Source organism: Raphanus sativus, chromosome 4 (genome assembly GCF_000801105.2).
Source record: "Raphanus sativus cultivar WK10039 chromosome 4, ASM80110v3, whole genome shotgun sequence".
Classification (NCBI taxonomy): domain Eukaryota; kingdom Viridiplantae; phylum Streptophyta; class Magnoliopsida; order Brassicales; family Brassicaceae; genus Raphanus; species Raphanus sativus.
In genome coordinates this window covers 37,453,648-37,475,920 of record NC_079514.1, presented here as the reverse complement: position 1 = coordinate 37,475,920, position 22,273 = coordinate 37,453,648, and the positions used below count along the sequence as shown (strand labels likewise).

At 38.1% G+C, this 22,273-nt stretch overlaps 6 protein-coding genes across 9 annotated transcripts; 3 read left to right on the top strand and 3 right to left on the bottom strand.

Annotated features, from left to right (window-relative positions):
* The first annotated feature begins 277 nt into the window (after nucleotides 1–277).
* LOC108855454 (importin beta-like SAD2) lies at nucleotides 278–7,314 on the top strand. Its single transcript, XM_018629286.2, has 22 exons — nucleotides 278–537; nucleotides 686–818; nucleotides 946–1,033; nucleotides 1,359–1,508; nucleotides 1,736–1,898; nucleotides 2,329–2,513; nucleotides 2,595–2,768; nucleotides 3,128–3,273; nucleotides 3,353–3,476; nucleotides 3,566–3,746; nucleotides 3,992–4,151; nucleotides 4,289–4,330; nucleotides 4,420–4,538; nucleotides 4,631–4,829; nucleotides 5,080–5,211; nucleotides 5,318–5,421; nucleotides 5,582–5,761; nucleotides 5,856–5,995; nucleotides 6,116–6,258; nucleotides 6,347–6,495; nucleotides 6,587–6,728; nucleotides 6,831–7,314. Exons 1-22 carry the CDS (start codon nucleotides 445–447, stop codon nucleotides 7,007–7,009), a joined length of 3,126 nt encoding a protein of 1,041 aa, XP_018484788.1. The 5' UTR covers nucleotides 278–444; the 3' UTR covers nucleotides 7,010–7,314.
* A 1,632-nt stretch (nucleotides 7,315–8,946) lies between these two features.
* LOC108852632 (uncharacterized) lies at nucleotides 8,947–10,655 on the bottom strand. The gene is made up of 3 exons (XM_018626131.2): nucleotides 10,543–10,655; nucleotides 10,321–10,436; nucleotides 8,947–9,515 (listed from the first exon to the last, which is right to left on the bottom strand). The coding sequence occupies exons 2-3, from the start codon at nucleotides 10,415–10,417 to the stop codon at nucleotides 9,295–9,297; spliced, it is 318 nt and encodes a 105-aa protein (XP_018481633.1). The 5' UTR covers nucleotides 10,418–10,436; nucleotides 10,543–10,655; the 3' UTR covers nucleotides 8,947–9,294.
* Nucleotides 10,656–10,987: 332 nt separating this feature from the next.
* LOC108833901 (probable poly(ADP-ribose) glycohydrolase 2) lies at nucleotides 10,988–13,476 on the top strand. The gene is made up of 9 exons (XM_018607294.2): nucleotides 10,988–11,236; nucleotides 11,321–11,506; nucleotides 11,601–11,704; nucleotides 11,795–11,999; nucleotides 12,171–12,275; nucleotides 12,360–12,478; nucleotides 12,558–12,924; nucleotides 12,998–13,060; nucleotides 13,138–13,476. Exons 1-9 carry the CDS (start codon nucleotides 10,988–10,990, stop codon nucleotides 13,279–13,281), a joined length of 1,542 nt encoding a protein of 513 aa, XP_018462796.2. The 3' UTR covers nucleotides 13,282–13,476.
* Nucleotides 13,473–14,969, bottom strand: LOC108850899 (B3 domain-containing protein At2g31720). Its single transcript, XM_018624357.2, has one exon. It carries the CDS (start codon nucleotides 14,866–14,868, stop codon nucleotides 13,651–13,653), a length of 1,218 nt encoding a protein of 405 aa, XP_018479859.1. The 5' UTR covers nucleotides 14,869–14,969; the 3' UTR covers nucleotides 13,473–13,650.
* Nucleotides 14,970–15,321: 352 nt separating this feature from the next.
* On the top strand, nucleotides 15,322–16,278 carry LOC108854758 (protein phosphatase 1 regulatory subunit INH3). 2 transcript variants are annotated; one of them, XM_018628403.2, is made up of 2 exons: nucleotides 15,322–15,484; nucleotides 15,801–16,278. In XM_018628403.2, exon 2 carries the CDS (start codon nucleotides 15,829–15,831, stop codon nucleotides 16,138–16,140), a length of 312 nt encoding a protein of 103 aa, XP_018483905.1. In that variant the 5' UTR covers nucleotides 15,322–15,484; nucleotides 15,801–15,828; the 3' UTR covers nucleotides 16,141–16,278. The 2 variants fall into 2 exon arrangements, with proteins under 2 accessions (XP_018483905.1, XP_018483904.1); XM_018628402.2 differs by having other exon boundaries at nucleotides 15,323–15,484; nucleotides 15,795–16,278.
* Nucleotides 16,279–16,381: 103 nt separating this feature from the next.
* On the bottom strand, nucleotides 16,382–21,080 carry LOC108854757 (transcription factor bHLH155). 3 transcript variants are annotated; one of them, XM_057008568.1, is made up of 12 exons: nucleotides 20,444–21,080; nucleotides 20,118–20,193; nucleotides 19,561–19,728; nucleotides 19,209–19,290; nucleotides 19,087–19,128; nucleotides 18,908–18,967; nucleotides 18,707–18,826; nucleotides 17,524–18,603; nucleotides 17,251–17,352; nucleotides 17,055–17,174; nucleotides 16,846–16,971; nucleotides 16,382–16,703 (listed from the first exon to the last, which is right to left on the bottom strand). In XM_057008568.1, exons 1-12 carry the CDS (start codon nucleotides 20,541–20,543, stop codon nucleotides 16,617–16,619), a joined length of 2,163 nt encoding a protein of 720 aa, XP_056864548.1. In that variant the 5' UTR covers nucleotides 20,544–21,080; the 3' UTR covers nucleotides 16,382–16,616. The 3 variants fall into 3 exon arrangements, with proteins under 3 accessions (XP_056864548.1, XP_018483903.1, XP_056864547.1); XM_018628401.2 differs by having other exon boundaries at nucleotides 20,118–20,680; nucleotides 20,762–21,079; XM_057008567.1 differs by having other exon boundaries at nucleotides 20,118–21,079.
* Nucleotides 21,081–22,273: the final 1,193 nt, after the last annotated feature.

The following is a 22,273-nucleotide window of genomic DNA, read 5'->3' as shown; positions in this document are numbered from 1 at the left end:
ATACAAATGTTCATGTTATATCTATATTATCTGCTTATGTAAATAAAATAAATAATAAATAATGACTTGTGGTAATAATACAACACTACATGCTTGTTGTCTGTTTACTCAAATGCTATTTGCTGTGTCACTCAATACGAAACTGAATACAGTTAAACCGGAGAAGAGCCCGGTTCGAGATAAACCGGGCTCTGTAGACGACCCGGGGGTCAAACAACCCTAGTAGGGGTTTGTTTAAATACTTATATATTATTCTCCAGCGCTCACCAACTTTCATATCCTTCCTCCTACATTTTCGTCCCTCCTCTAAAACCTTATCACGCTGATTCTCCTCCGCCTACTCAATTTGAGCTCTCTCCAGGGCTTCTAGACCAATCGAATCCACCACTGCCTCTGATCGTCTGTGTGTGTTTTGTGTACTGTGTCTAGTGGTGTTCTCGAAAGATGGATCTGCCTAGCCTCGCTTTGATCCTCCGAGCCGCCGCTCTAAGCCCCGATCCCGATGAACGCAAAGCTTCCGAGCAGCAACTCAATCAGGTCTCCTTAGTTTTTTTTTTGTTTTTTACTTGGAATTTGAATTCTCTTAACAGTTCTTCTCGAGTTTGATTGATTCGTTATATTTGATTAAATTATGGCAGTTCATGATGCATGTCTTTATACGTTACTCTCTTTGTCTTTGTTGCAGTTGCAGCACACGCCGCAGCATTTGGTGAGGCTATTGCAGATTGTCGTGGATGGAAACTGTGACATGGGGGTGCGTCAGATTGCTAGTATTCAATTCAAGAACTTCATTGCTAAGAACTGGTCACCTGATTCTGGTAAATAACTAAATACTAACAATAAATAGGCTTGTAATTTTTCCAATTCCGTCATGATTTTGGTGGAGCTCTTTAGGTCAAATTGGATATTCCAATTCAAGAACTTCATTTCCGTCTGAATTTGCAGGAGAGCAGCCGAGGATATTGCAAAGCGACAAAGAGTTGGTGAGGGACAACATCCTCGTCTACGTCACCCAAGTTCCAACCTTACTCAGGTAAAGTTTGCCAAATAGTATAGCTTTTCAATTCTAGTCATTCGGTTTCTTACCAAGTCATTTTATTTTTGTGGTTTCTGGTAATTTTTTTTTTGTATACCTGAGGTTTGACTTCAAGTGGCTTTGTGAAAATATGCTATTACATGTGTGGCTAAATAGCATCTTGTATGATAGATAGTCTTTCAAACTGATAGTCATCACTTGCATCTTTTGCAATATCCTTGGCTGCTAGATATTATGAATCAGTGGATGGTGGATGATATTTTCACAAGTTAGATTTTTTTTTGTTCTCAACGCCAATCATTCTGTTTCTTCTCTCATCCAGATCACAACTTGGAGAGTGCCTCAAGACAATTATTTATGCTGACTACCCAGAACAATGGCCGCGTCTTCTGGATTGGGTGAAGTACAACTTGCAAAATCAACAAATCTATGGAGCTTTGTTTGTGTTGCGGATACTCTCTAGAAAATATGAGTAAGTTTATCACTTTCCATTTGTATCCCCATTCCCGTGTGTATGATTTCAAAGACTTATTGAAATTTTACTTCTTGTTGTCGCCGTGGCAGTAGTGCAGATTTTAAAGACTTATTAAAAGATGTGCATTCCATTTATAGGAGCAGCAAATCTAGATAATAATCTCAGTGTTTTACGCCTAAGTAGCCCCATCTCTTTGATTCTTTCTCAATACTTTTGTTTTCTAGGTTCAAGTCAGACGAGGAGAGGACACCAGTTTCCCGCATCGTTGAGGAGACATTTCCTGTACTTCTGACTATTTTTAATGGGCTTATTCAGATAGAAAATCCCTCACTGGAGATAGCAGAACTTATGAAGCTGATATGCAAAATATTTTGGTCTTCCATATATGTAAGTCGCTAGCGAGATCAGTTACTTGTGCTTCTCTCTGCTAAATTTTTCATTTTGTTTTTCCCTAAACTTAATATGCATATCCCTAAAATACAATTAAAACCAGCTTAAGTGTTGTATGTGGTATTTTTAAACGACTCCTAGTTAGGTGGTTCCAACTCCATTTGTGATTCATGTCTCTGTTTTCTTATATTGGAGATTGTTACTTGCACTGCATGGTATCTTATCATATTGGAAATTGTAAATTTTGCTAGTTGAACTCTTCTTTGGTTTAGCAAACCACAAAAATAATAAAGGATGGCATGTAGGCTTTCGGAAGCCGTCCATACTTTTGTGTTCTTTTCATAATGATTTATGGATATCATGATCTTCATTGTGTTACTTTCCAAAGATTCACCACATGATTCTTTTGAACTATTTTCTGTGGCAGCTGGAGCTCCCAAAGCAATTAGCTGATCTAAACGTATTCAATGCATGGATGCTTCTGTTTTTAAGTGTTTCGGAACGTCCTGTTCCAGCTGAAGGCCAGCCGATGGACCCGGAACTTAGAAAATCTTGGGGCTGGTGGAAGGTCAAGAAGTGGACAGTGCACATCTTAAATAGGCTCTATAGTAGGTATGTCTCTGAAGTTAATATGTTAAACAAAAGACTCTTGGAAGGTCCATTGAATGTTTTTGTGAATATTCTTTGTGATAGATTTGGAGACCCAAAACTTCAGACTCTAGAAAACAAACCTTTCGCCCAGATGTTTCAAAAGACTTATGCAGGCAGAATTTTGGAAGGGCACCTAAATTTTCTGAGTATCATTCGTGTTGGAGGGTATATCCCTGACAGAGTTACCAATCTTCTCCTTCAGTACTTAAGTAACAGGTTCGTCTTACGGTTCCTTGTGTATTTTAGTTTCATTGGTATCAGAATGCACACTTGGCTGAGTCACATTCTTATTTCCCTGTCATTGTAGATTTGCTTTTTAGTCAACCATTTTAACGTTCTTGGTTTTAATTAGAAAACTCTAGATTTAAATGTTTTTTGGTAGTTTTACACTATTCTACCTTTTTGTGTCACCTTACAGTATTCTACCTTTTAACATGTATTAAGATGTACTACTGTCATCTTCCCTACAGCATAAAAATGAAAAAATACTACTATGTTTTTTGACATATGTGCCGTGCTCTTTCTCGTTAGTTGGAGTTCTTAATCCGTTGACACTAATTCATTCTACCTTGCAGCATTTCGAAGAACAGCATGTACAGCTTACTGCTGCCACGGCTGGATGTTCTGCTTTTCGAGATTGTTTTCCCTCTAATGTGTTTTAATGAATCTGATCAAAAACTTTGGGAGGAAGACCCACATGAATATGTGCGGAAAGGTTACAGTAAGTATTAAAAATAGTGAATTTCTTGAGAAGTCTTTAAACATATCATTTAATGATATCTGTTGTGCTGCATTACAAGATATCATTGAAGACTTGTACAGTCCGCGAACAGCGTCTATGGATTTTGTAAATGAATTGGTTCAAAAACGTGGGAAAGAGAACCTCCCAAAGTTTGTTCAGTTTGTTGTAGGGATCTTCAGGAGGTATTCCATTTGAGCTATGTTCTGCTTGGATCTTCTTCTTTCAGTTGTGTCTTGTTGTGATTTTCCCTTTTCTTTTACACTGTTTGTAGTTATGACGAAGCTCCTGCGGAACACAAGCCCTACCGTCAAAAAGATGGTGCTATGCTTGCTGTTGGAGCTCTTTGCGATAAACTGAGAAAAACGGATCCCTATAAATCTGAACTAGAGCGTATGTTGGTGCAACATATTTTTCCTGAATTCAGTAGTCCAGCTGGACATCTTAGAGCAAAGGTATTCATTGTTTTTCGCTTTAAACTGTGTCATTGATACTTCAGCAATCCATGGTTGCCATAATGGGGTTTCTGTTGTACTTCTCAATCTATTTGAGAACTATGTATGATTTTGAAGGAAAAATGATAAATTGTTGCAATATTTGTCGATATTTTAGGATGGACTTCCTGTTTTATGTTCAGCAATAGATAGTATATTCCTTGGGAGCATCTTGATCTGTTTAACGGTTAAGATTGTGGATGTAGGCCGCATGGGTAGCCGGACAATATGCCCATATCAACTTCTCAGACCAGAACAACTTTCGTAAAGCATTGCACAGTGTTGTTACGGGAATGCGCGATCCTGATCTCCCAGTCCGTGTTGATTCAGTTTTTGCATTACGTTCATTTGTTGAGGCGTGCAAAGGTATATGACTTTCTCCTACGCATTCTTATAGATGAAATCTGTTTGCATTTGTTTACCGTTTGCGTTGTCTTCTTGATTGTGTGTGGGTTTATATATGTGTGTGTGTGTCTAATAAAACTGTCTGGTCAAACTTTCAGATTTGAATGAGATACGTCCAATCCTCCCTCAGTTACTTGATGGTAGGTAACCCTTGTTTCTAAAAACTAGATAGTCAGTATCGTTGGAATAAACTAATACTTTCACTTGATGGTGATCTTGCTCCTATCAGAATTTTTCAAACTCATGAATGAGATAGAGAATGAAGACCTTGTTTTTACGTTGGAGACCATTGTCGATAAGTTCGGTGAGGAGATGGCTCCTTTTGCTTTTGGATTATGCCAAAATCTGGTAAGAAAATGAGCTCTCTCGTGTGTCTAGTTTTATTGAATATTTGAACTTTTGAGATATATATATGTATTTCTGACTCTCCTTTTTAACAGGCGGCTGCATTTTGGAGGTGCTTAAACACGTCAGAAGCCAGTGATGATTCGGATGACATGGGAGCTTTAGCTGCTGTTGGTTGTTTGCGTGCCATAAGTACAATCCTTGAATCTGTCAGCAGTCTTCCTCAGCTGTTTGTGGAGATTGAACCAACTATACTTCCAATAATGCAGAAAATGTTGACCTCTGATGGCCACGGTAAATTGATCTATAAAACTACTACTTATTTTTTTTCACCTAGCTCTGGTCCTTAGTTTGTGGACTCCGAGCATATGCAAGTTACATTGTGTCCAGATGATATACTTTTGGATTGAATTTTAGACACTTTGATTGATTCCATTAGTATGCATTTTTCTTGTGAACCTTTTGTTGTGTAGTAGCATCGGATCTCAAGTTCACTCATATAGATACTAAAACATTTGAATTCTCATCCCATTTGCTTTGGTAGATGTATTTGAAGAAGTTCTGGAGATTGCATCATACATGACCTTTTATTCACCTAACATATCCTTGGACATGTGGAGTCTCTGGCCATTATTGGTGGAAGCATTGGTCGACTGGGCAATTGATTTCTTTCCAAGTATGGCTTCTCTCATCTCTGTTTTGTTCAGTTTACGCTGTTACTGTAGAACCTCCAAGTCAATCTTTTTTAGTTATATTCACTAATTTATTCTTTGAAAATTTAGATATTTTGGTTCCGATGGACAACTTTATATCAAGGGGAACTGCTCATTTCCTCACTTGCAAGGAGCCCGACTACCAGCAAAGTCTCTTTAATGTTCTTTCAACTGTAAGTATATCTTCTCATAGTTATAGTGCAATTATATGGAGATGCTGTACTATAAACATCTCTCAAGTTTCTCCACTCAAGCAAAACACTCATCAGTCTACAGAACAATACCGTTTGAGCTTCATAGCTAATTTTGTGTCTCACATTTCTGTTTCTACAGCTTATGACCGACAGAAACATAGAAGACAGTGATGTTGAATCTGCTCCAAAGCTTATCGAAGTCGTTTTCCAGAATTGCAAAGGACAGGTGGATCAGTGGGTTGAACCATATCTGCGACTCACAGTTGATCTGTTACAACGAGCGGAGACTTCATACTTAAAGTCTCTTCTTGTACAAGTGGTAAGAACGGTGTGGAGATTTTTGTTGACCTGCTGTGATTCCAGTTTATTTCAGTTTACTTAAAATCTTTTTTTTTTGTTGCTTCTGTTCGCAGGTAGCAAATATGCTTTACTACAATCCAGGTTTAACACTTGGTGTATTGCAAAACACGGGGCTTGGTTCAACAGTGTTTGACCTTTGGTTCCAGATGTTGCAACAAAAGAAAAGGAGTGGCCTGCCAGCAAATTTCAAAAGGTATTTTCGATGCTTATATTATGATGGCTTATCATGTTTATAGGAGCACATAAGTGTAATGTGGGGACTTTCTATTATTATCCACTGATGAAGAGGTTACTCTCTTTTTTTTTATACAAGGGAACACGATAAAAAGGTTTGCTGCTTGGGTTTGACTTCGTTACTTGCACTCCCGGGTGGTCATCAATTCACCGACGAAGCTCTGCAGCGTGTTTTCAGGGCAACACTTGATCTTCTTGTTGCTTATAAGAATCAGATAGCTGGTATGTTGTGGTGCAATTGACCCGTTTTCTCTTCCACTTGACGTGGGTAACGTTTACAATTATTCCCTTTCCCATATTTCTCTCGCAGAGGCAGCAAAGGAGGCAGACGTAGATTATGAGGATGTGATAAATGGACTCGATAGTGATGACGAGGATGATGATGGGGAGATGGGGATGGATGATACCGAGGATGGAGATGAAGCAGAAAACATGAGACTAAAGAAGTTAGCTGCACTGGTATGTCAAGTTTTTATATCGAATTAAAGATGTTTTTGTTTTGGTTTTGCTTGAATTGACTCTTCGCCAATTCTGCTTGTTCACTTCATAGGCAAAGTCCTACGGATACGATGATGAAGATGATGATGAAGATGACGATGATTCTGATGATGATGGTAGCGATGATGACGATGAGTTCCAGTCACCCATCGATGAAGTGGACGCCTTTGTATTCTTTGTAGATGCAATTAGAGGTACATCTATACAAAATCCTCTGTCCACCAATCTCGAGCAGACGAGCAAAAAATACTCTATAGGTGTACATCTTGCTTAATCGCATTTTGTCCATTAAACAGTTATACAGGCAACAGATGCGCAGAGGTTTCAGAACCTTAGCCAGTCACTGGACTTCACTTATCAGGCGATCGCAAACGGAATAGCACAGCACGCAGAGGTGAGAAGAGTGGAGATCGAGAAGGAGAAGCAAAAGAAGGCGGCAGAAGCTGCTCCTGGCACTCCTGTTCCTGCTATATGATTCTTAAGCTTGGATGATCAAAAGTCATCATAGTGTCTGATAAGGCACAAAAGTTCATTTTAGTGAAGATTCTCGTTCATACATATATTAAGCAATTGCCGTCTGCTTTCAGGTTATACAAACAAAGAAGCATATTTTTTGTGGATTTCGGATATATACAAACAAAGAAGCATATTTTTGAGGATTTTTGGAACATTATGAAATCGAGCCTTGTGAAACCGTTTGGTTGCGGTCAGAAGGTTTGAATATTTTTTGGTGAGGTTGATTGACGATGATGAAGGTGTTGGATTTTGTGTACTCTCTTATCTCCATTTTGTCTGTCTCTTTGGGACGTGTTGGTTTTGTTGGGAAAGTTATATTGAAATTTGTGATCTCTCACACAGAGATCAGCAAAGGTTATACTTCAGTTTGTACGACCATTCTTTCATAAAGTAAAAACTACAATCACTCAATTATTTTTTTAAAATGTTATTTTTATTCGAAATCCACCATAAAGAAAATTCAATAAAATAAAATTTTGTAGTTTATACTAACACAAGAGGAGACTACAGTAATCTTAGATATAAATTAGATTATACAATTAGTCTACGCTTTTATCTTTTGCAGCGACGTATAAACATCGAATTAAAATGCTATAAATTCCTCTCTCTAGATCCTCTCTAGCTTCATCTTCTTGGTCTTATTCGTGTTTTTCGTTTCCGACCGGCGGATTCGGCTTCCTTAGCCACCGTCGGTCGGGATTTGTTTTATATTCTCTGTTTTTCTGTAATTTCATATTTTCGTCTTACAATTCAAGCTTCTTCTAGACATCTCCAGTTAGGCTTTGTCCTTTCTGTTTGATCTGATCCAGTCTATTTTGCCTTCCATTGCTTTGCATGTTGGATTAGAGTTATCTTGGTTCTTCACTGGTTCGATCTTCTTTCTCATATTTCTTTGCATGCGTCAGAATCTGGTGTTGATTTCAAACGCTCCTTGTCATTAACCTTTAGATCTGATCGAAATCTATTCATAAGTAAGCTTCAAGCAGGTGTTTCAAGTCGTCACCTCTTCGACTCCGCCGTCTCCGGTTTGTAGACAGGAAAATAGATTGTTCCTTTGTTCTCCCGGATCTTGCTGCTTCGGACTTTCAATTGTTTGGGCCATTCACCATAGGAGGTTTCTTTTCTCGATGGGTTGATCAAGATTGTCTCCATCGTCTCTCCAAGGTTCTCTTTCTATGTCTACATGCAATTGTTCTATCTCCATTCTGGATCTGTTTTATTTGTTCATGATGTCTTAGTTGTAAGCTTGTGTTGTATTTGTCTTTCGGTTAGTATTATGTGTTCATATTATCTCCCTCTTGTGGGCTTATATTTCCGGGGATGTTTGTCTACTCCGCCGGACTGTTTTTCCGGGTTTCCTTGTAATCGCCGGACTGGTTATGTTCTCATGTACAAGTTCTTGATGTAATCTTCAGAATCAATATAATCAATCAGTGTTTAAAAAAAAATTGCTATAAATTAAAAGATTTCTAGTAAGAATACCTTCGTTCTATATATTAATCATAGATTTGTTAGAGGCTTGAAATAAGTCCTCCTAAGACACTGTAGACGGTTATATGAGTGATGAGCCTGTACTGAACTGTCTGCCTTCAGGATTCATCAATAGCCAGCCAATTCTATACATGTGCTTGTTTTTGAGACCCATGGTGTAATCTGCAAAACAACACACTTTGTAGCTTAATTTGGTAACGTCTTGGATCCATGTATGTTTTTGGAGCTAGCTTTTCTTCCTATCCTGTCCACTTTGTTTTTGACTTCTTTGGAATGACTCTACTTGAGACTTATTCAGCGAACCCTCACATGCATGTCTAGATATCAAGAAAGGGAGGACCAATATTCATGTTGATCCACTTTTCTTTGGACCGGAACTGGAACTGATTTGTTTTTCTATTTCAATCAGTAACTGAAGTAACTTAAAAGTTAAAAACTCAAAAGTAAACAAATTTTACTGTATAACTCACTTAGCTTTCCTTGCAATGAAGAAGCAACCATGGGCATTTGGTTTTGTGAGTTCTTACCTTAAACCATTATCTCTCGTCTCTGTTCAACATGAACATCATTGTTTATGTTCCTCAAACAACCCAAAAAAACCCTCAAATGTCACAACAACAGAGGATGATCTACCAGGCAAGAATTTCTACAATTATAGCAAATACATTGCAAGAACCTGAGAGCTCTGCTCTCCATCTGATGCAATCTTTGGCGCTGTTCCTTGTCTTTAAGAAAATGGGATATGTTTAGCTCTTACTCTTGTTTCTTGAGGGCCGTGTCAGTACTTGGGACTCCTGATGTCAGTTTCTTCACACTATCTTTCGCTTCTGCCACAAACGAAGCGTCTGGCTTGTGTTTATCTGCGGGTTCTTTCAGGGCCAGACAGATGTAGAACACAATCACTACATTGACTGATACCACAGCAAGAAATCCACTCACTAGTGTTAGAGAATGTGGAGACAATGTTGTTGAACCTGACAAAAGATTTTAAACAGAGCAGTGTAAGAAGTGGTAAAAGCTGTGAGACACACACACATGGCTGCAATTCAAATGATTTCTGTAAACATTATTAGGAATCTAAAGCTTGAAAACTACAGATAGCTTTGTGTGAGAGAGAGAGAGAGAGACATTATGCCTAAGAATACAATAAACAGACTGAAAGGCCATCAGAGAAATGTATTTGCTACAAGAATCAAGGTTACATGTAATAAAACTCCATTACATGAAATGCATCATAGACTCTTGTAGCAATTTCAAATTCATGTTTTCCAACTCCGACTCCTTACTATGATACCTAAAGCCAATGTTAATCAAATAAGTTTGCAGTTTCTAAGAGTACCTTGCATATTGTTCCCCCTCAAAAGAAACAACTTAAACATCCTTCCTAACTTCTTCAGATAGTGGTTCTCTAGGTTAAACACAATTTGAAAGCTGCAAGTGTAAAACCCTCTTACAAGGAGCCACGACAGTCACTCCTAATTTAAAAGGCTAGACATATGGTCAGGAATTACATAGATCTCAGGGTTTTAGAAACACATTCATTTAGTCCAGACAGATCCAGAGAAAATTCACAATCACAATGTATCAAATAAGGGAACATGTAGTGTGTACTATGAATCCTTTAGTAACCATTCTCAAAGGCAGAATCACGAATGCAATCACAAAACAACACAAACTTCCTGAGATTGTTTTGCTTTCATTTCATGTGGTCTTAACAACCGCTCCTAAACACTACTAATTGGATCTCCACAGGCACATCAACGAAAGAAGTCAGCTTACCAGGAAGCAAATCATTGTTGAATCCGTATAGTATCACAACAGGAAGAATCCACATGAACATTGATGCAACTAGCAGCTTTTGCATAACCCCAGCCATGGTGTATACCACTAACAATCTACATCAAAAGAATCATCAAACCCAGAATCAAAAGATGATCTAGTGTTTTCAGTACAATGAACCTTTTAGTACCACAAAAGTAAGGTAACGAAAAAGAAGCTTACGTTGAATCTCACGAGTTTGCTCTGTCTTTGGACTCTCTCAAGATTCCAGAGTAAAATGGAAATTTGCAAAGTCATTTGTTTGTTTTTTTCTACAGAGCCAAACCGGAATAAACCGGTACACCCAACCAAAATACTATTTGAGGTTCAGTTCTGGAAAATTGGGAGATGTTTCTAACTACATGGTTTAGACTGCACGCAGTCTTTACTCTTCTCTGAGAGTTTCTCCAAATTGACTGAGTCGTCTCTCAGGACAACGTGTTCTTGTTTGACTCTGGTGGTGTCATCTGTTAATAAAGAAATAAAATGGGTTTCGTGTTCATCAAGAAAGTCAACGAACTAAGTAGTATAAGAAACAACATTAAATCTCCATTTGCTTTCCTTAATCCTTGACTTTTATCTAAACTAGTTTTTAGATTGATTTCAGCAAAAACTAGTGGCAATAAGGATGGAGAAAAGGGAAGATCTTAGGTCAATGCTACAGTATCTACCTCTTGTGGTTCAGTCTTCATCTATAGCTTGGCCACCTTCTCTCGAACAAGAGCTTCAAACAATGTTTACAGGGCCGGGTGGGTCAATGGTTAACTCCGGAGAGGCTCTTGCCTTGCGTATCACGAGTATGCGTGAAGCCCTCTCCTTGAACGTTTCTGATCTCGCACCTTATGCGTTACAAGGGTGCGCTCTTTTCTTTGATGAGGTAAACCATTGTTCTCTACTTTCTTGATATCTTTGTGCCTCTTGCATTCATTGTGTCTGACACTACATGTGAATTGTGATGTAGATAATAAACAGAGAAGAGTCAGCTAAGTTTTTTGGTGGGGTGGTTCCTGCATTGTGTGGATTACTTCTCAACCTGCCTTCATCGTTAGAAAAGCACTACAACAAGGCAGACTTTGTTCTTGATGGTGTTACGTCAGGTCTTCGTCTATTAGGGCCTCAAGAAGCTGGGATTGTGTTTCTTAGCCAGGTATCCTCTTTGAGTCTAGAACATGTGCTATGTTTGCTTGTACTAAATTGCATTTCTCATCCCTTAGTCAGTATTACTTTTTGGTCTTATATAGGAGTTGAATGCAGCTATTCTTGCATGCTCCTTCCTTTGTTTGTTCCCTGAAGTTGACAGACGCTTAAAGCATCTTCAAGGAATCAACTTTGATGAACTGTTTTCGTATGTTAGCTTACATCATTATTCTTACAAGTAAACAACTATTACTTCCCAAAGTTAGTTACAAACCCTTCTTGTGTTTTTTCTTTTCAGGGTTCTGTATACACGTCAGTGCATGAAACAAGAGAGCAAGATAAGGTGTCTTGTCCATTACTTTGAAAGGATATGTCAATGTATCCCCAGAGGCTTTGTTTCATTTGAAAGGAAAGTTCTTCCTCTGGAATACAATCCTCACTATGTCTCTTATCCTGAGGCTGATTACTGGGCTAAATCCATCACTCCACTTTGTTCCGTTGAGGTAATAAGTTAGATGCGCTTCCAAACTAAAACCAATCGGTTATAAATTAATTGGTGCATTTCTGTTATATATTATTTAAGTTTCCTTCCAATTAATAAGTTGCAACATTTAAAATTTCTTTTTTTACTTTCAACTCCATGCTCTTGACTCATGTTTTTTACTGGAAAGTAGGTTCACACCACTGGAGTTATAGAAGATCAACCAGGTGAAGCTCTTGAGGTAGAGTTTGCTGATGAATATTTTGGAGGTCTTACTCTTCGTCATGGATGTCTACAGGTCTGAAGTTTTGTTACTACCTTTCTTTCACATTTTTTTTCTGAATGTGATGATGTAATCTACTGAAAATGTCTTTCTATGTAGGAAGAAATAAGGTTCATGATGAATCCAGAACTCATAGCTGGAATGTTATTCTTGCCTCGTATGGATAGAAATGAAGCTATTGAGATTGTTGGTGCTGAAAGATTCACACTGTACACAGGGTAGTTACTTACCAGTGGATTGTATATATTAATTTTATTGTTTATTCTTTTTAATAAGTCCAACAACACATGGTTTCAGGTTTGGCTCTTCGTTCGAATTTGCCGGTGATTACTTAGACAATAAGGAGTTAGACAGGTACATGAGGCGAAGAACTAGAGTTGTAGCTATAGATGCCATGCCTCGGCCAGGGAGGAAACAGTACAAACCTGATGGCCTCCTTCGGGAGGTTAACAAGGCTTTTACTGGATACTTGCATCAATGTAAGCATCAAGCGGTTCCTCTTCCATCATCAGCTTCAGCGAGTCACGTTGTAGAATGCTCGGAGAGATGGTGTACTGATCATGAAGAGAAGAAGATTGGTGTAGCTACAGGGAACTGGGGTTGTGGTGTGTTTGGAGGCGATCCAGAAGTAAAGATCATGCTTCAGTGGCTTGCCATTTCACAGGTACGCTTCTATGTTTTTCTCTGGCAAGAAAAACGGTTATCGTTTCATGACGCTCTCAATCTACTTTCTCCAGTCTGGAAGACCATTAATGTCATGCTACACATTTGGACTACAAGCCTTGCAAAATGTCAATCAGGTTATTAGAATCCTAACTCAATGAAACTACATGAACATGTCAAGCATGTTATAATATGGTATATAAGCTTTTCTCAGGTGATTGAAAAGATCAGTTTCCAAGAAATGAATGTAGGAGAGCTGTGGAGTAAGCTAGTGGAATATTCTACAGAGAGGTTTAGTAGAAGAACAAAGCTTGGCTTCTTCTCTTGGCTCATAACCTCACTCTCTTACACCAGTTGAGAAAAAAGCTTTACATCTTCTTTTTTTAAACTCGATGAGATCACATTTCTCTATCTGTTTATATGACATCTGAATCCTATTTATTTGTTACCATTCTAAGTGTTGTTTCTTCGCTGCATTGAATTACGTAGGACTGTCTTTCCTTGTGTAATTAATTTGTTTATCATGATGATTACTGAAATACAAATTGCTAAAAATAAACAATGTTATATCCATTCATCCCATTAAGGAAACTACAACACTCCAAGAGTAGTAGTAGTGGACCAAAAACTCAAAACAATAAAAAAAAATCCTTTTGAATGCCTAAAAAAAGAAACTACTTGCGTGACACGGCCGAGACTAGAGGGTTTAGAATAACAATAAAATGATTTAAGTCTCATAGAGCACAGCTGTTTCCCCCTCCTCAAGGAATCTCCAGGATGCTAGTGAGGTCTCAGTGAGGGATTCCTGTGAGGTACTACTCCTAACATGCGTCTCTTGTACATCCTCGAGATCAAGATCTGGAGGTGGTGTTCTGTTCAGATCCAAACCACCCTCGAGGTAACCAGAATCGTTTGTTATGATTTGAACACAAACTCGAGGAGTTCTCCTTCTCGTTATAAATTGATAAAATCTCCTGCTTGCCTCTTCACACTCAAACGGATCCTCAGATGAAGATGCAGGGTTAACTGGAACCAGAGCTAGAGCCATAGCCTCATGATCTTGATTGGAAAGATCGAAAGCAAAGTAGAGCTTGCCATCACGGGAGTGGAAGGACCAGAGGGTGATAGTCTGGTTTATCTGTAGGTCGTTTTTGCGGACAAGGTCGTTCCAGCCAGTACACAAGGCGTAGTTGAAAGTAGACCTCATCTCCCATATCCTCATGTTAAGGTTCCATTTAATACCATTACGGTTCAACAAGACCACATCAACTCCTTTTGGTTTTTTATCATCATCAACTCCTTTCTTTTTAGCATGTTTTTTTGCTTCCTGATGTTCCTTAAGGATCTTCCGCTCCGCCTCGGTCAAGAAGTTCTTATCAGCTATTTGGAGAAAGGGCATCAAGAGACGTGCTTGGTTTGGTGCGAGATCAGTCATCGTCAACGCCTTCTCAAATATCATCTTCGCTTTCCCGTCACCATTGTTTGTCTCCATCAGTTTATACACCCATTCCGGGGTCTCCACTGGTTCTCCTCCAACCGGTTCCTTTCTTTTAACCGGTCCCTTTCTTTCCCTAACCGGAGGTTTGATTTCTCTAATAGGTTCTGCTCTGATGGGTTCCTCGACATTGGACACCACCACACGACGCCTCCTCTTGGACTCTACCAAACTCCTCGAAGAAGAATCAGAAGAAGAAGCAGTGTTTTCTTGATTCTTGCACTCATCATGATCATCAATCTTTCGTTTACCTAGCAAGAAAGTGTTGGCGGCAGCCCTAGTGATAGTGCGGATCATGAGCATGTTCCTCTCTTGCTCTTCTTGCTCTCGTCTAGCTCTTGTTTCATCGTTACCGTATGCGAAAAGCAACGTCGCAAAAAGATCAAAGCATCTCTTCTCTCCCTCGCTGCGTTTATTAACATCATCATCATCATTATGGGTGGTCGCCATCTTCCTCTGAAAATCTCTCCGGAGAAATATACTAAAAACAAAAAAAAATAAGAAGAAGATGTTAATGAGGAGGGGGAGATGAGAATTGAGAAAGGAGAAAGGGACTCTATCTGTTTATATAGGCTATGCATTGACCTATTCCTACATAGGACTACCCTAAAATGCAAATTTCCTTTTTTTTCTTTGTACAATACGTATTTATCTTCGCATTGTTAAACGGTAATAATATAAGTTTCACCGTACCTAAAAGTGAGTCTTTGAAGTTTATCTCAAGTTTGAAGTAAATCTTTATCACACTTATCTGACAGCTGCTTTCATTAAGGGGCAAAACTTGGGCTTCAAGTTACCGCTAATTTTTTTTATGTATTTTTTTGGTCGATTTTTTTTCTATTTTTTTTATGTATATGTGCTCTATTTTTTCTTTAGAAAAGTCAAATTAGAGGAAAATAAAAAAAAAACATAATTTGATCAAAAAAAAGAAAAAAACATATTTGGGGGATTTTTTGAGCTTTCTCCATCATCAACATCCATCCGGTCAAGAAAAGAAAGCCTCTCGCTCTCTCTATTGTATATTTATTCCTGTAACAGAGGAGGTGACTTCTTCTTCTTCTTCGAGGTTTGTTTGAACTTTTCTTCCCTGAATCTTTTTTTTTTGTCAATTAATTCATTTTTTTCCTTGCTAGAGAGTAAGGGTTTTGCTATTTTCTTATCGATTAAATAACTAGATTTGCGTTTATAATAAATAAATATTCTGTCTTCCTCCTCCCAGAAAACTCTTCATAGGAATCTATTTGATTCAGAAGAATGAAACCCTAATTTTCTTCTAAGATTCCCTGTGATTGTCTCTTCCTCAGATTGATTCACAATTTTGTTGGTCAATCACAAGAATTGATCTTTTTCTTTTTTCTTTTTTTTGTCTCCCAAAGCTGCAGATACATCAGAAGCTATATATTTTGAGCCATGAGCACAGCGACCAGGACTTCTTCAGTGGTGACGACAACAACCTCTGTCATCTTAGAAAACCCTGTCTCTCAGTCCCAACCTACCGAAAGATTAGTGCTTCTGCTGAACAGGAAGAAGAAGAAAGTCTCGTGGAAAGAAGGGACTGTTGATAACGAGTTCATGCAGAAGAAGAGTTCCAAGAAATGTTGCATCTTTCACAAACACAAGCCCTTTGATCTGGATGACAGCGAAGAAGAAGATGAAGACCATCACCACCACCATCATCATAACCATGAACACTGCGAATCTGGTGAGGCCTCTTCCTCTTAACGATTCTAAAGCAGTTGACTAAATCAATCTTGGGGGGGTTTTCAATCACAATATATAGAGATATATTTGAAGGTTTTGTAATAGATCATGTAATGACATTATTCGTGGCAATGTTGAATTTTAACATCTTGAAAGCTGTATTGATTAGTACTTTACCAAGGTTTCTTTCTTTATGTATTCATGGAAATTAAAATGCAAAAGAGATTCAAAAAAGTTTCAAGTTAGCAAGAAAATTAGTATGGGAAAACAATTAACTGGTTTTAATTTATAAACATTTTACTGTATTTATAAAGAGTCTAAACTCCAAAGCAAACATGCAATTCATAAACACACTGAGAACTCAAACCATGCACACTCGTAAAAAAAAAAATTATACCTAAAACCCCAAAGACCAAACAAAAACAACACTGTACAAGCACACAGCAAGTTCTGTTTTCCTCCTCTAAAACCCAAAGTCTTTGCAACCAACGTTGCTGCTAGTTCTTGACATTGGCCTTTGGCTGAAAGATTTGCACCAGAGACCACAAGATGTCCATCCTCTGCATTACTTTGTTGTTTTGGCTCTGCCATTTTCATATAACCAACCATCTCCATTTTAGTCAATATAGTAGTAACCCAGTGTTCAAAGCAAAACCCAAGAGAGAAAAAAAAAACAAAAGAAGTTTGATTTTCTTTTCATGAAGTGGATATAAATCTGACTCCTACCTCAACTACAAAGCATATCCATGTTTTCTCGCCCTGAGCCTCTGTGACGCCTCTTAGAATGATGAGGTCCAAGCTCCTTATCACATTTGCTATCTCCAGAAAATGGCTACATTCTTCACATAACATCTTCCCAAAACCCAAAACATTTTAGAATCAAAGAATTTGGAACTTGGGACTTGAAGTTCAAACAAAGACTAAAGATAATATACCTCGATAAGCACCATCCCTTGCTTGTTCAGATTCTCAACGATAATCGAGCACACTTGAAGATGGCCTCCAACCTCCACTGCACAGCTTGAACCTTGTGTGCCACTTTCCTTTTGTTGCATCTGAGATTACAAAGGAAACATAAACTTCTAGGATAGAACCGAGATTATTAGTATAAAGAAATCTGACTTTTTTTACCTTTGCACTAGCACTCTTACTCAGCTTGTCAGCATGCTTAGTAACATTCTGCAAAAACAGCATGTGCTTGATCGTGCGTTCTAGCAAAGAATCAATACTGCACTGTTAAAACATGACAAAAATGATTAGCAAAATAGCAAAACACTGGCAACTACTAATATACTTAGCTTCTAGAAACAGAAACTACATAATCACTGGAAACTTTACACAACTTAAAACGCTACGAGAGTGCAGGAAACCTTTGTAGCTAGCTAGGGAGAGAAAAAGTCACACCTTAGATCCATTAGGCACAAGTTCTCTAAGTTCCTTGATTCGATCCTGAATGAGTTGCCTGTCTCTTGGTCGAGGCCGAGAACTTTCGCCAGGCTTAGCCCTCTTTTTGATCTTCTTGGGCATCTCCAGTGATGTCTGAAACTGATCACTAGATGAGCTGGGACACGTGGATGAGAAACCAATCGAAGAAAACGCTCCACAGATATCTGACGGATTCTGTTGAGTATCCACCACCTCTGCTAGTGGCAGCTGTTTCATCATAGCAACACTATGCATCTTTTGACCTGAAGGCTCTGCCATGCTGGTAAGCAATGAATGCACCGATCTGCTGGATAAGATATCATCCCTGGCATTGCCATCGCTATGACACACATTAGCAACCACAGCATCTAGAAGATTCTCAGGGCCAGGGTCAAATGTAAGCTGGCTATGACTCATATCACACGTTGGTCCTGTTGTTGAAGCATGTTCAGACTTCACTAACTCCTCATGACCACCCCTGCTCGTTTGCTTGAAACCAGAGCCTAATGCCTCTAGAAGCTCGCTGCCAGCAAATGGATACCCAGATGAGATCAAAGCATCCAATCGACGACTTGACTCGCATTTCCCCTCCAGTTGGAACACTTCATTTTGGTAAGAACTTGAGTCCAGGCATGTATATGATTGGCCTGATATCAATCTTTCAGCCTCAGTTGCTAAAGCAGATGAGCTTGTATTGTTGTTGAGCACCTGATTCTTCATCACATGCTCATGTAGATTAGGATCTTTGCATCCACTAGTCATCCCCACATGAGGTGCACCGCTGACTATATTTGTACCTACTTGATTCTCATGTCTAGTGGCATCAACCAAATCAATTGGAAAGCCAAACGTGACACTGCTATAGCTCCCACAAGAAGATCCCTGTACAACTTGGGCTGCCTTCTCCGCGAGAAGACATGAAGGAGGAGTATTATAAGGCATGCTATCACTTCTTATAAGTTTATATTGAGTTAACTCTTTCACATCAATAGCTTTGCCAACTTCTCCAGAGCAGTTAGGGTAAGACTCAACATGTAAACCTTCAGATGGTATATTTGGCTGCAATTAAAAATAATAATACAACACATCATGTTCCTACTCAGGAAGTTAGTTGAGGTCTGAGGAAGTGTTTAGAAGAAACCTAATGAAGAAGATCTTTTACCAGACACAAGGAATTGTTCATATTACATTGCATTAAACTTGCTGCATGATCTGCCATTGGATCCTTGAGCGCCAAAAACATATGTCGGATATGATTCACCAATGTCACATCTTCATCAACCTGCTCCATGCACACAAGCACACAATAAGACCAGATACGTTCATATTGGTGCAATGCGTCCAGTTATATGATCCTACTTACTTTAAGCAAAGAGCCTAGCTGCACAACACCACAGGGACCAACAGCTACTACAAGAATGGTCTGCAACGAAGGGAAAACAGATGGTTCTAAATGTAAGTATTCGGTGGCAAACTTTGAGAAAGTCAATGACATTCATGTAATAGAGCAGACAAAAGTAACACTTAAGACAACTCAAATACCTTTACTCCAGCATATATTTGACTCTCCCAAACGTTATGGAACTGTAATAAGAAAAGGATATCTTGTTCAAAACATGAAAAACAAAACAAAAACGAAAAATTCGAGATGGAAAGTTCCTAACCTCAGATGCTGAGTGGCAGTTGCCATTATATTCGGGGAATACCCATTGGTGCTCTCCAGAAACCGCAACTTGTCCTACAATCCTGTTAATATACACGAAATAAACAAAAAAAAAAAGATTAGTCTTGGCATCATTGAGTAAAATGATTAGACAAGAACAACAATAATTTGTAAATATCAGTAAAAGCTCCTCATGGCATCAAGTCCCTAGACAAGATAAGAGCTCTGCATCATGTAGCTAATGTCAAAGAAGCAAAGAATAAGACGCGCACAGCAAACTATAACTGCCTAATGCCAGAGTACGTCATACACTGTTGAGCTTAAGACGCCTAAATGAAAAAGATGATTCTTACCCTTCCCCTAGAGAATAGACATGATAAGCCATCTTCGCCACAGCTAAACCCAGGGAGTCATGTGCTCCTGCATGCATATCTTTTGGTATAACGCTGCAACCCTGAACTTCCGGTGAGTTACTGTGCCCATGATTGTTGTCATAGTAAGCATCCCCCATGGTAAGCACCCTATAAGTGTTCAACAGTCTCTAGAAATCAGAAACCATCCTGGCCGACTAAACCCTAAAATATATCATCTAATTAAATTGTCTACTTAATCTTCATGTAGAGAATGACTCTATTACAAACACCTATATAGAAGCATTAAATTCACAGACTATTATTAGTAACTTGATCAACTCTTCCAAACGATTACGAAGACAGTAAAACTAAACTTGTGACTTGTCTAAGCCTCATTTCATAAAAGGTTACATATGTTCTCCAAGTCTAACTAACACTAGCGAGTTGGTGTGTACATCTCTTAAACACCCAAAACCAACTATCACATTCCAACCCGTTGACCAGTATAGTGGTCCACCAAAGCAAAAGACAGTAAATGAAATGTTAAGACAACTCACATTCGAGAACGTTGATTAAGTTTCCAGAACACAGCATACTTCCAGTCCGTGTTGGAGCAAAGACTCCTCAGTATCTCTTGAGAGGTAGAAGTAGAACCCATTCTCTAAATGGCCGACTCAAGAAGAAGGACAAATCAAGAGAGACAGAGATGAGAACTCTCCGGAACTTAAAAAAACACAACAAACCCCTCTCCCTTGATTCTTTTGTAAATTCCAAAAAACAAAAAACAAAAAAAAAACAAAAAAACTAGTCTTGTCTTGTCTACACTTTCTTGTTAAAAGAAACTTTTTTTCCAGTACGATGAGAAGAAACAAAAGTGACTAACTTCCTCGGTAAGAACCTCGACCAGCTTGTTCCCTGCGCAATCCAGCTCTTGGGTTTATCGGCGGACCTACTTCATCCTGTGAGATTTGCCTCTTTCCCATCCCTTTCCCCAAACAAATCACTTTGAACAGGACCAAGAACAATCCCAACAAAAAAAGGAAGCTAATTTAAACAACCCTTGGCTCAGATAGAACACTGGAGAATCAGAACTTGAAGTTGCTAGATCCGTTGTATTGAGCTGCCATATGAAATTGAAATTATAAAAAAAAAAAAGAAGAAGACTTTGTGTAAAAGGAAGCAGAGAGAGAGAGAGAGAGACAGAGAGATTTGTAATAAGAAGAGAGTTTAGCTTATGTCAGAAGACATTTGGTTCTTGTCAACAATTGATCTCAGCATAATCTCCCAAAGACACAAAATTTTACAATCTCAGCCGAGAACCTCGCCGGAAAAAAGGAAGCAACAGGGGGAGAGAGAGCGAGAGTAAAGGAGAGAGGTAGCTCAGTGAAAAGACGGTTCCTTTTTTTGTAAGAAGAAGAAGAAGTCAGGGCAAGTAAGAAGCGGGGGAATCACGCACCATGCTCATTTTAGCAACAAGTCTGCGCATTTTAGTTAGTGGGAGGGTGTGTGAGAGGCTGAGGGTGTGACAGGTTTTATGTGCAAGAGGGGATAGGGATCTATTATACTCATGGCCAGCAACATGATTTTCAATGTGAATTTTTGCTTCCTTCTTTCTTTATTTTCCTATTTTACTAATACCTTTCAACTCTCATTAAATTTAACAAAATGCATACATTCTTGCACTATATTTAAATGTATACAATATTCATCAGTAAATTAAACTCAATTCAAAACCTTTTCATTTTCAAAAAAAGAAAATGATAAGCAAGAATGTTGAAATATAGTATTCACATTAACCTTCATATATGTAGTTTGGTGTTTTTTTTTTGGTAATCTATATTTTTTTTCTTTTTGCTAAAACATTGGTAATCTATATTAAAACATTATTATCGTTTTAACTTTTAACAGAAGATTCAAAAATAAAAAACTATGGCAACAGTAAAATAGAAATAATGTGATAAAATTAGTAGTTAATTTGGTTTAAAAAATTATAACTGGAATTATTTTATTTATAAACTAAAAGTAAATTACAAAAAAAAGTAGAGAGTCGAAACGTGGAATTTGTGGATTAGTGGATATTCAGCTTTTGTAAAAAAATGATTTCATTTGCCAATATAAAGTGGAAACATATAGGAGCTTTATAACTTGTCCATACATATTCTCACATTATGATTGAACGTATCTATCCTTTTATTTCCCCTTTTGCATTGTCAACAAAAACCTAATGTCTTTTTCATACTCACTCATTTTGTCTTGCTTACCACAATAATCTCTGGACAAAGTAAAATAGCCACTGAATCATCAATGTGTTGTCCTATGTTATTTTTGGTTGCGGGGTCCACTATTTTTACAAAAATTATATTACTGAATATCATATATTTGCGTCAAATTTTTATCGTCACCTTTAATTTTTTATAAACTATAATCACCTTAAATTGAATGTGAATATTTATTATGTTTGTAAGGTTTATAAAATATAGACGCAGGTTAGACAACAGAGAACATCCAGTGCTTGGAGTATGATGTTTGATCGAATTTAGCTCAAACAGAGAGCAAAATGATTCAGAAATCAAGCAATATATTAATCTGACTATGTTTTTATTTTGTTTGTCCTCCAGTCACCAAGACAAACCTAACCGAAACTGAAACATACATAAGATACAATATATATTTGATTGAACAAAAATCAAAACTGGAATTGTATCAAACCGAT